Source organism: Salminus brasiliensis, chromosome 6, assembly GCF_030463535.1.
Source record: "Salminus brasiliensis chromosome 6, fSalBra1.hap2, whole genome shotgun sequence".
NCBI classification, from domain to species: domain Eukaryota; kingdom Metazoa; phylum Chordata; class Actinopteri; order Characiformes; family Bryconidae; genus Salminus; species Salminus brasiliensis.
Window position 1 is genome coordinate 37,465,707 of NC_132883.1, and position 13,110 is coordinate 37,478,816.

Below are 13,110 nucleotides of genomic sequence, written 5' to 3' on the forward strand. Positions count from 1 at the left end.
CCCAGAGGCTTTGCTTCTACACTGATTCTGATTCTCAATGACAGCTGCCTACACTTCAGATCATTTCAAGGGATGTCTTCAGTGATGGATTACAATGTTAAATGGCTCACTTGGGATTCTATGATTGCAGCATGTTATTTTTGTTATTTCAAAAGTGTACAATTGCAACTGTATTATATATATTGCAGTCTGTATATATATATATATATATATATATATATATATATATATATATATATATATATTATAACAAATCAATACTTTGGGTTCAAAACTGAAGATTGACATTTGCATTTACAGCATTTTGCTGATGCACTTATCCAGGTAGGAGAATGAAGCATTAGGAGTCCTGCCCAAGGACTTAGTCAAAAGCGAGAAGCCTCATCTAACAGCGATCCACAGCACAACAGCAAAAGTTAGCTGACATGGAAAAAGAATGAGCAGCATTGATGCCGTAGGTAAATGTAGGATTATATGCATATTAAAAATGGTATGTTGTAATGCTTCCAGTGTTAGCTATGCTAACTACAGGAGGATGTAGAGATATAAGTCTTGCCTATAGACTCTTATATGCATCTTAAAAGTGCTATTTTGTATGTGTGCCACATCGGGTCTAGCTATGTTAACTACATTAATGACATTTGGTTGATGCTTCTATGTAGAGCGACTTACATTCTTTTAATGTTACCTAGGTAGGAGAATGTCCCATGGACTTATTGGTGTTATCCACTATGCTACAGCAACAAAAGTTTGCAAATGTTATGTTTATTTGTCCCACTACTGCTTGAGGGTTGCTACTGGCCTTACTGAAGTTTGCAATCAATTATGAGATCATTTTAACTTTCAGTTTGGTCAGATTTGCTTGTTATTTTTTAATCCAAATGAATTAAAAGGCAACTTTAGCTTGAAAAATATAAATGGAAAGACTAGTTATGGTCAATGCTAAATGCTAAAATGGTTAGCAAAGTTTTAAAGAAAGCATAAATGAATCTACATCCTGCAAAGCGGTCATCTACTAGCTGCTTTTAGTTATTACTGAGAGTTTAAGCTATGGTAGGTGAAGCATTTCTATAAGCCTTGGAACTGCACTGAAAATGACCTAAGGCCAGTGTGTTCTATCCTACTGGTATCTGGGAGGTGGTAGCTCTCCTGGATTTGTGTAGTCCACTGCAAATGACTGTCTATTAAACTTGTAAATCTAAATCTATAACATACTATTTCAAAATCACAGCAAATCAAATGAAAAAAAAAAAATCCCATGAAAAAGGATATTGATCCCGGGTGCGCTGACGTTTGGCCAGACTGTCCTCGTCGCTGATGCCTGCCATAAGGTACTTAAGGCCAGTAATCCAGGTGCGTGCCTCCTCGCCCGTGCCAGACACCAGGTCGAGAGACTCCATGTGTTCCCCATAGTAGATGCTAAAGCAACAGTTGGGATCGAAGCTGCCATCTGCGTAGCGCTGGAATATCTCCGATTGCTTACCCTCGCACACCTCCCGGATGGAGTCGATGGAAACTGGAGTGGGGAAGAGAGAGCGGAGGAAGTGCGTGAGGCACACAGTTCTGGTGTGACTGGTCAGAGAGATTGGAACAGATGGGATGGAAAGAAAGAAAGGGAATGAAAAGCATGGAGGAGAACAGAGAAACTCAGTAGCAGCGCATAGTAAAATATTGATGCCACTTGATGGCAATGGTCAAAAGCTGATCTGCGCCAAGAGCTCTCGAGCTTCAAGTATGGCTCAGCTTGACCCGCCATTCCCTTAAAATTCATGGAAGACAAGCGTCCAGGCTTTTTTTCTATCTAACGAACTTACCCTGGGTGTCCGAACAGCAGAGTCGCTCGCTGTCTTCAAACGCAGACTGAAGACCCACCTCTTCGGAGAGTGCTTGGGCGAGTACTAGAGTACTAGAGTACTATGGTCTCCATATTGACTTGTGTTTAGTACTATCTAACCTCAGAGGTATCTTTGAATTTTTAGTCTATTCAAACTTGCTAAGGTTATTCTTGAGTAAATAGCAAAGCACTTTTGTAAATCGCTCTAGATAAGAGCGTCTGCTGAATGCCTTAAATGTAAATTAGCTACAACAACATTGTACAATTTAGAAGCATGGCATTTCAAAATGGGAGGAAATGACTGTAAAATATATATATAGAATTGACAACCAGTTCTTATTGTGCTAAAATCATAGACTTGATAATGTTCTTCTAGATATTGGTGAAGAATTGAAAAGTCAAGAAAACCCAGATACAGGCGAAAAGGAGACTAATAGGCAGTAATAGGACTCTACAGCCGAGGCGTAGAGTTCGGGACAGGCAGAGAAACCATTCCCGTAAGCAGGAATTATCCCCATTAAGAGATAATGTGACACTTGGACAGTATACATCCACTCATTTGTCATGCCTGCAATAGGAAAAACCAATGTAAACATGGTTAAAAAGCTGTAGTCATAGTTATTAATGCCAATTAGTGTCCGGTAGTGCTCAAGAAACACAAACACAGCACTAAATCAACTGCCAGACTCTTATTGCACATAACAATATCCTGCAGCCTGAATTGTGAATTGTGTCCTGTTTTCCCCATAACTGTGTGAAACACAAAACTGCCCTGTTCTATATTACAGGCGAACCGCCACAGATGGTGCACCTGAGTTTTTCCAGATCACAACCCTTGTTAGCAATGCCCTCAGCACTTTATGAGGCGTTCTATCATTGGGAATATTGTATGATGACACGTTTCGTTTGGGTGGGGTTGTGAGACATGGCCGGAGATGAAAGGTTTTCATCAGCTCAACAGCAGGTTCAGCACCAGATCAAAACATACGGCTTGAATACCATTTTCACAGAGTGACCTCGGGGCTGCGGCGGGCCACTGTTGAATAATGCAAATCGGAGAAGTTGACCGGCGCTGATAAGATGGCTGTTACCAGCCTCTGTAACCAGCTTTGGTGTTCAGAAACGTGCCCAACTGCTGCAGCTGATCCGTTTCTGAAACTGGACTACGTGACTTTCAGAAGACGAGGGAATTAATGGACACGTGTCAGGTTTGTTGAAGTGACTGAAATCTTTCCGGTTAAAGTGGACGCATTGTTCAGGCAACCAAAAGTCACGATTAACTCCTCAGCTACAGCAGGAGGTCAGTGTTCTGAAGCTCTTCTTCCTCCAGGAGATATAATGGGCTTCACCATTTAGGCTTGTTCATCACATTGCTTTACCTGTCATCAATACTGCTGGAGGGTAAAAGTGAATTACACTCCCTATCTGTAGGGGGAGCCCTGGAGTAAAAATGACCAATAATGCGAATAAATGCTGCACTTCTGTTTCCACACTGTTGTAACCATGGGTGCGTCCCAATTGTATACTAATTACTAATACTTGCTAGCTTTTAAGTACAATGTCGAAGTTGAGTATACTCAAATGCATTGTGGTTATTTGAGTATACTCAACTTCGACACTGTCGAATTTTTGTGTCTGTTTAAGATGGACACTATTATCCCACAATGCAATGCAACTAAAAGGGAGGACCTACTTGCGAAAACAAAATAACGGATAACAATGCAAGGTGGCTGGACGGTGGCTGGTTGGTGGCTGGAGAACTGGTTACTATGGTAATATGTGGTGTACTAACCTGCCAAACTCTCACTATTAAGATTAGTATTTAGTCTAGACCTTATAGTATTAGTGTGTAGTACGCAATTGGGACGGAGCCCATCTGCTTCTGTACTGATAACAGTCCTCTTTGTGCAAAAATGGTCTTTTTAGCAAACTACCCCATCTGTTGTACATGAACGCTGAGAGATCTTATAATAATAGGAGAAGGATGGTTGAAAAATGAATGCGCTCATGACACAGTGCTGGATCACAAGACGTTCCACCCTTCAATAAAAAAAGGGCCAAGTGTCTTGTTGGAAGTCTAGTCCTGTACGGCTGCTAATTCCCGCCCAATGCCAAGATACTAAGACTATGGAAACTTTTCTGTAAGGGCTTTTTGGATTTTTGGTTGTTGTACGCTAAGGTCAACAACTAGCGACAACAGTATTCCAAAATATGGACCATTTAAAAGCAGTATTGTAGCTGGTTTAACTTTGGAGGACATCGGCCTATGGCCTCAGTGTGGTGGTTGTCTTGTTCAAACATACCTTTAAAGCCTATTAACGAACAGATGTTGAATTAGGTGTGTTTGAACAAGGTAATCACCAAACTGTGATTGCCTGCAACCCTCCAGGACTGGATTTGTGTAGTCCTGATCTAGACTAATATTTGCCAGCAAGTGGAGATACACAAAGCTAAGTCTGGGGGTGGGAGGGAGGTAGGGGAAACCTATGAACATAAATGCACTCATATGAAATAGAAAAGAGCCTAACTGCAAGCTGGCACTTACTTTTAGCCCTCTCGTTCTTCCTGGAGGGTCTCCAGCGGATGCAGGACTTGTGCTCGTCCAGGTAGAAGTAGCGCACCAGGCCCTTGGAGCCACCCCGCAGCTTCACCATCTGAGTCCCTGTCTGCATTGAGCTCATGCATTTTTCCACTAGGGTAGAGTGGCAGAGAGAGAAGAAGAGAGAGAGAGAGAGAGAGAGGGAACAGGGCATAGTGTTAGGAAAGCCTGCCAAGTTCATGTACACTTAAAAGTAGAACTTGCTCAAATGAAGCTAAATTGCTACCATTATGAAGAAAGGCTGAAGTCCAATGAGCATTACGAAAATGAAATCACACTAAGTGGCACCCAATACCTTCTACGAGTGCATTCATTATGCCCCAGCTATGATTGAAGCATTCATTTACAATTAATCAGGATACTTTCAAGTGTCTGGGTGACCAGACGCTTTCTGGATAAGTGGATGCTACGTAACGTATAAGCACAACACGTAAGTATGCCCCAAAATACAAAAAACAGGTCACTGCGGTCACTGACAGGAAGGATGTCTCGATAAATCATATTAATTGCTTCCCAGATGTTTTTTTGGGGGATGTGTTCACATTTTTGTAAGACAATTAGACTGACCAAATGGTTGTTGGACATTTGGCCTCCGTCTTTAACCCATCCGGGCAGTGAACACACACACATACACACTAGTGATCAAACACACACAGTGACAGTGAGCACACAATGCCCAAATGCCCAAAGTGGTGGGCAGCCATTGCTGCAGTTCTATATAGTGAGAAGAAATCTTTTTAGAATTGACCTATTGCAGATGGCGCTGTTGGTGTGAAGCCCAGGGAGCAGAAAAGGTGAAGGGCCTTGCTCAAAGGCCCGAGAGTAGCAGCTTGCCGAACCCGGGTATGGAACCCACAACCCTGTCATCAATAGCCCGGTGCTCTAACCGCTGAGCCAAAACGGGGGTTATCTGATTGGCCTTGACACTTGACACTCCCTTGACATTCCCTGTATTACATAGAGTCATTGCAAATGTAATTTAGTATACGAAAAGCCACCATGATCTTATTAACCAACACTGACCACAGAAGTTAACACAGAAATGACATCAATTTCCATTGAACTATCCAAATTATCGAGGGTCTGGTCTTGTCTGACTACCAGTAGCTGCCCAATGCCATGATACCCACTGTTTGAAAAGACTCTGCTAGCTAGTTAGCATGCTAAGGACTACAAATCACAGCAGCAATCCAAAGTGTACAACAAAGCTTATGTACAATGCGCATGGAGAAGGTTGCTGTCTAGCTAGTGTGCTCACTGAGACTAGCCTAGCTAAGTAAATAATTCACTCCTGGTTGTCCGCTCCAACCATTATCCTTAAACTGGCCATTTGTATGTATAGTGTTGGTGTTACACACTTCCAAGTTGTGGGAAAAAGTTATCCTACATCCCCCTTGTCTTTTACATGACCATTTTCCAATCCTTAGAACTCAACCGGCTGTTGGTTTTGCGTTTGCGACTACTAAGACTGTTAGGATTATGATATATGTGAGTGATCTCTAACCAATCCAAATGATTGAGGTCAGCTGATGAAAACAAATGGACAATGAATGAACATTGATGCTAGCAAGCCTTAGAAACATCCACCTTGCAAAATATGACTTGAGAACCGTCCCAGTTCCAGCATTAATATTAAAGGTATTAAAGCTAATAAAACTACAGTGGTGTCTCATTGACCCGTGGCATAAAGTGTGGCTCAGAGAACGCTGTTCAAAGCATTACAATCTCCCACACTCTGCTTGATCAATAAAGCATCTGACCATGCTTTCACATACTGCCACGCCATCCCCTCCAGTTCTGTGCCATGTACAAGCAGCAGTCGGCCATTAATAATGGAGAGCTGCCCTTCTGATGTGCACCCTACTGAAAATTAAACAGTCTTGGCCACTTTGCCCAATTCAGGTCTACGGGCGGCGAAGAGCTGCTCATGATTAATAAAAAAAAAATTAAATCATTTCTTAATATATAGGTTCATTAAAAGAGTATTCCGTCCAAATACGCCACAGCGATACTAGCAGGACCTACTACTAGCTTGCATGGATTGACAGTAATGCAAATCCATTAAAGACAGTGAGGCTTCCAGGGAATGCAAACAGCTGTCCAGTGTATTAAAGGACCAAGCGGTGGTTGAAAGAGCAGAATGCTGAATTTTTAGGAGGTATTCTGTAGTTAGTGAGTGTCTTGGGAAGCTCTTTGCTAAGGATGCCTATTGCTAAGTATTGCAGTAGCAACATACACTTAAACCTTGTTTCCAGAGCCTGGCAGTCATGGGCAGTTCGCTGAAATCAGTACAAGAGCAAATGCTACATGTTTGCAATACACCAGTAGCAGATGATGTTGCCATGGGGATACAATACGATGATGAAAAGCAGTACTATATAAACAGTCCATTTTACATTTCACCTTGCATTACGTTGTGCCTTATCCTACTATTTCTACAACTACTACTATTACTACTACTACTACTAGTACTAATACTGTCCAAGTCTATACTACTATTACCTCCACTACTACTACAATTATTGCTAGTACTGCTACTAATACTATTAGTTCTAAGTCTATATTACTATTACCTCCACTACTACTACAATTATTGCTACTACTGCTACTAATACTATTAGTTCTAAGTCTATATTACTATTACCTCCACTACTACTACAATTATTGCTAGTACTGCTACTAATACTATTAGTTCTAAGTCTATACTACTATTAACCTTGCTACTATTACAATTACTACTACTGCTACTAATACTATTAGTTCTACTATAACACTAATACATGATTCAATATAAATATGATGATAACATAATAATATATATATTATATTATAAAATATTATATATGACATATATATATAGTAATGTAAGATTTATTTGAAAGCAGTAGTGCATTCTAAAAGTAACACTCTGCTGTATGTTGGCAGGCGAGTGACTGAGTGACACTGTGTCGTCTACAATATTAAATCCTCCCGGATGACAATTTCCGTGCCCAGAATGTAGAGGTGACCTCTTGCTATCTAAGCCAAGGTATGAGGAGTACTGTGGTTCCTCCTTACGAAATCCAGCTTCTGAAACACCACATGCATGTGATGAGTGTATGTTCGTGTATGCTGATGTAGGCTACTCAGCCAATAGCAAATCCACTCTGTCCAGCAGAACGGCTTAAGAGCAGATTGCAGAGTTTCCTGGATGCCACCTTAATATGCTGCAATAGGTTGAGGAATGTCAGTGTCCCTTTTTTTTTGCACAGTACCAGGAAAGCTCAACACTGGGCTGCAAAAAAAAGTGCAAAGAGATCCTGTAAGGCTGTGAACGCTAAATGTTTCACACCAGGAGCAGAAATATGGCTACAGCTCCACAACAATGAATGAGCAGTGCCATTATGCAGTAAAATATGTTGGAGGTTTATTAAAAAGTGCTCCTCTGTCGCTGCACATTTCCGGCTCTTTCACTTCTAATAGCGCCGCAGTTCGTGTGGGACCTCTGGAAGCAGAGAGCTCGTTAGATCTTCATTACGCCAGACGATCCGTTCGGCCCAGAAGCTATGAGAAAGCTGCAATACATGAGGAGCAGTCGACGGAAAGTAACCGCATTAGCAAATTTGGGTTTGTGTGATTCATTGCCTTTTTCTAGGGGAAGATATGGGTCAGGAGATTCTGCCAGAAGGCACAGATTCATATGCCAGTACATTTGGGCTGTTGTTTCGCTTGAGTAGTGAGATTTGATGAACCTCACTGACATGAGCGACCTGGAAGACGGTCAGGGATTCTAAAACTGAAGGAGCTGACCCTCAACAGCTAGCAGTTAAAAACAGCGATAGAGGACGCATCCAACTCTGTGAAGAAGCACAGACAGGTAAGCGTTTTCCCCACAGAGACCTGGCTCACACACACACACACACACACAAACATATACACCCTCCAATTGGTTGCTATGGTAACCAGGTTGAGGATTGTGCGGTAATCAGGTTTGGAGAAAACGCTCATCCAAAAATGAAACGCCTGGTGAGAAATTGCAGCTAATCTTGTTCCTCAATCACATTTATTTAAATGTTCCCACAGATTGGCTAGGTGGTTGTTACCCTTGGAAATAAAACACAATTAAGTACCTTCCATCCTCCCGGCTGCAATTCTGAAAAGCGGGACGGGGAAAAAAAATTGCCCACAAACAATAACGTGGGTCAGACAGCTGGCTGTACGGGCAGGCAAAGGAGGACAACAAGGGCAGCGGCAATGTGAATGGACGGATCCCGCAGAGCAGGTCAAGTGTAACCCGTGACTCTTGCTGCCGCTTAAGCCTGTAGAAGCAAATTGAGCTTTTGACCTGGCCGCCTTCTGGCTGTCTGCTCAATGTGTCACAACATGGTCAGGTGGGTCTTTCTGGACATCACTGACTTAAGCTTAGAGGGATTGCTTGAACGTCCATATGCCAACTTCCCAAACAGGTGTTTCTACAACACATCACACACACACACACACACACACACACACACACACACACACAGACTGACTGGGTTGACTTGGATGCATGTGCCTTATCTCGGAAACTTTGGCATGAAGAAGGTTGAGACTGAATTTATAGGATGTTAGTTTGGCAGGAGGAGGGTCTTCAGGCACGTGCCTTTTCCCAAAATACAGTTATTTCATAACTCCATTTATGCACACTATATGGACAAAAGTATTGGGACACTTTTGTGACCTTCCATTCTAAATCTATAGGCTTTAATATAGAGTTGGTCCACCTTTTGCAGCACTACCAGGTTTGGAACTCATTAGCACAGTTATTGAGTCAACAGACAGTTGGGGACTGTTTATGCACTATGCACCTCAGCACTGGGCGACACCGCTCTATGACTTTATGTGGTCTGCACCTTTGACCTGCAGTTGATGGCGGACTCTATAGAAAGGAAACTGGCTCCTATTACCAGCCAGTACCATGCTGAATTCAGTAAGCCCTTTAGAAGAACCCACTCTTTCACTAATGCATGGCTAAGTGCTTTATTTTATACCCCTGTGGCAATGAGGGATTGAATGAAGCACCTGAGGTCATTGATTAAGAAGTGTGTCCCGATACTTTTGTCCATACAGTAAAGTGCAGTGATGTACTGTGAACTGGATTACTGTGTATTGCAAATGTAGACTAATGATTTTGTAGTGTTGTGAATGCGCTAGGGTTTCATTTTTTTCTCTCTAACATGCACATCGCCCTGCTCCTCTCTCCGGTTTAAAAGAGCTCTTCAGTGCTGGTTTAAAGCTTAAAGAGTGTTTCTGTGGCAGTTTTGTCTTTCACCAGGCGTAACTGAAAAAAGAAATATGTGAAAGATGTGGCGCTAATGTATTTCTTACATAGTTTTGGGAGCATGGCCAAAAAGCGAGCAGCCAAAAATAGCTGTGTAACAAGCACGCACTCATATTTCATAGAGTTTAGAAGAAAGAGCTTTTCCTGGAATTGTAGATGTTCTGCTGTAAAACAGCTCCACACTGCAGACATTCAAATTGTTTTGGTATATTTTGATATTACAGCTGCAAGCTGTGAATACTGTCCATTCATAGCAGCACACCAGAGAAGGCCCAGAGGTATAAAACAGCCAATACCCAATCTGTTAGCATATGTTTGGATCGGCCTCTAATGCAATCCATTAGATTGGATTGGGACAACCTTAGTGGTTTTCCGGTTTGTTTGATTGACAACTAAAATACTGCCACCGCCTCCTTTGGAACCAACCATACACTGATCAGCCATATCATTAGTGCCAACAGCCTTTTATTGAGTAGGTCACCCTTGTGCTGCCACTCCAGCCATGGACTCCACTGACTGTGTCCAATGACCCGGTCACCAGTTATCCTTTCTTGGACTACTTTTGGTAGGTACTAACAACTGCATAGCAGAAGAACCTCAAAAGACCTGCCTGATATTTAGCTAGTAGCTTAGCTAGTGCTAGTGTTATGGTGTATATTGCTGTATATTAGTGTGTGACTGTATGAATGAAATTGTTAAATAAAGACTAAACAAAAATAATAAAAGGGTTCCCAAGCTATTTTTTGTTGTAAACACAGATGAAGCTCCGGAAACCGCCTCAAAATTCACACCGTGTCCTCATAAAGATTTAGATTGTTGCTCAGTAAAAGCCCTCAAAGCACAGGACATTAAATAGACGTTGCAGGAACAGCAAGGGACGCATCTGTCTCCTGTAAGAATTCCGAGACAATCTGTTCGAATTAGTTCAGCCTCATCCATCACTCTCAAACCGGCGGAGCAGCTCTCACACGAACTAATGTGAATGACAATATCCAGTGCCAAAACAATCAAATGACAACCTCGACACACCACGGCTGAGCCTCGATATTACATGGCCAGATGATTCCCACAAGTGGCCTGCAGATCAAACGTAACCATTGGCAATTATGCTCGGTAATAAATTTCCTAGCGTTCAGAACAGTATTAAATTATTCATTTCAAACTGGTCATTTCCAACATGCAGAGCAGAGTCATTCTCAAAGTCTTATTTAAATGGAAATCCGCTCTACGAAGCCCCTTGAGGGAGCACATTAGGGGTGTAAATCTCAATTACAATTCCTTAGGAAGCGATTCAGTGCAACTCAAATTTCACCACAACTCAGTCTGATTAAATTCTGTTATTTTGGCACAAATTGGAATTGAACACAAATCTGACCGGAGGAACTATTTATACAACACTTTACTCTTTAGTGAGTTAGTTCATTCATTGCAACCTCTTACAGCTACATTTCCACCCTCAGATCGACATCTGAGCACAATCCTCCAGCTCTTACCAAACATGCCCAGCTTCCACTTGGAACCAGCCACGATGCTCCCACCAATCCAGAAGAAGTCTTCTATAAGGCGGGACAGGCTGAGTTTGTGGAGACTTCTGGAGAAAGAAGCGCCAGAGATCGGTGTGGAGGCTCTCTCCGGCCCAGTCTCGGGGCGAGCCGAGGGCACCATGGACGGTGGCATAAGGGCAGATGACACGGGTCTCATGCTCAACACTGCTGCGCTCATGTTTCTAGAACTACTGGGAACTCAACTGAGCCAATCTCTGTCTTTTTCTATCTGTCCTTTGTGGATGGCTTCGAAAGAAGGTCAGTGGACGTTGATCCAACGCTGCTCGGAGTTCTTACACATTGTCCAGACAGACATTGATGGATCTGATGGACGATCTTGAAGCTCTTGAGGACTTCTTGTAGTTCTTGGAAAATGTTATCCTCCTGGGCCGAAAATGAACAGCGCAAAAACAGGTCTCGGTTGTAACCTCACTTCCGCCAGCTTTGTGCAGTCGACTGTCTCCGGAAAGGTGATTTAAGCATCAGGAGGTGGTGCGTTAGTGAGTGCAGGCGTGCGACATGTGTCAGGCAGATAGCCTAAATCCCCTCGGAAATGTAATCCAGGTCCAGGGGATTTAGGTGGACTACTGTGCGTAGTGGCCCAGGAGAGCGGGGGTGGGGGGTTGGCGGGAGACACAGAAAAAAGGTGAGGCGAGTGACTCCAACTGGGAACTAGAAGGTTTTGACCTCGACTTCCACATTGGCCCACATACGGATGCCCACCAGGGTCAGTGATAGGACCAGGAGGGGTTAAACATGTACTCCATGTGGGTTGTACACAGCATTCGGGGCCTAGAAAGGACCCTTGTGAGATTAAGATGGGCTGTAACAATTGGGCCCATTTGGGAAGCCCAACTGGGTTCTTGTAAAAACGCAGGGTATAAACCCAATATGAGGCTCAAGGAAGATACTGGTGAATGAGGCCTATGTTCTTTATGGAACCGAACAAAGCTGTTCTATGGCATAGCTTAAAGAACCACTGGAAGAGCCTTTATTTTTGAGAGTGCTGCGACAGAGGGAGACTGGAGAAGAGTGATGTGGGTAATGGAATAGAAACCGCGACTCAGGCTTTGAAAAGGAAACACAGAGTGGTCTGACACACAAAGGAAGCATCATATTAAGACTCCTTCCCAGCTAAGTAATTGTGGGAGATGGGGGGGGGGGGTATCAAACCTCAAAGCCATGACATAACTCCATAAGTTCAGACTGTCTGCCGGCATAGAGACATCACAGATGAAAGACTATGGAGGGTGTTTTTCCCCATGCTAGGGTGAGACCAGTGGATGCAGCTTGCTCCTACACTCAAATCCAAAAAATAAAGGTGCTACAAAGGGTTACAATGGCTGGGCAACATCTAAAAGCTGCCTTGTAGAGGAGGTGGGAGGGAGGTGGGGAAAGCTGGGCGGCGTTTAATTGAAAACAAAGCTGAAAATAGCTCAAGCAACACTGGGTATCCTCATCTCTTCAGCTCGTGAAAAAAAAAAGTGAAAAGAAAATGCTGCCAAATAAGAATCGCGGCTGATGCGCTTCAGAGCTCTTCGTTTTCTCATTATTTCTTCAAACACAGAGGACTGTCTTCAGTTTATTTTGGATAGGATGCCAAATATACACCAATATAATAGTGGGTGTGGGGTTTGGGAGAGGGTAAGGTAATGGAAAGGCGGGTTTTCAGGTTGATTAAATGGAAGTTGTGCTAACATGAAAATGGATATTTCATCCCTCCCGTCTGAACGAGGGCAAATCAATAATACAAATTTCCACTGCTATTGATATTTCTCTGTCAAGCCGACTCGACTAAACAAACTCAGCACAATAGGGGTGTAAAAATGCAGCC

General features: G+C 42.9%; 1 protein-coding gene across 4 annotated transcripts in view; it reads right to left on the minus strand.

Annotated features, from left to right (window-relative positions):
* plch2a (phospholipase C, eta 2a) overlaps positions 1-13,110 on the minus strand; it is a 176,547-nt gene that overhangs the window by 52,337 nt on the left and 111,100 nt on the right. For all 4 annotated transcript variants that reach the window (XM_072682283.1, XM_072682285.1, XM_072682284.1 and 1 more), the window contains exons 2-3: positions 4,380-4,526; positions 1,273-1,516 (exon numbers count right to left, since the gene is read on the minus strand). In XM_072682283.1, coding sequence (XP_072538384.1) covers positions 1,273-1,516; positions 4,380-4,526 — 391 coding nt within the window. The remainder of the gene's footprint in view (positions 1-1,272; positions 1,517-4,379; positions 4,527-13,110) is intronic.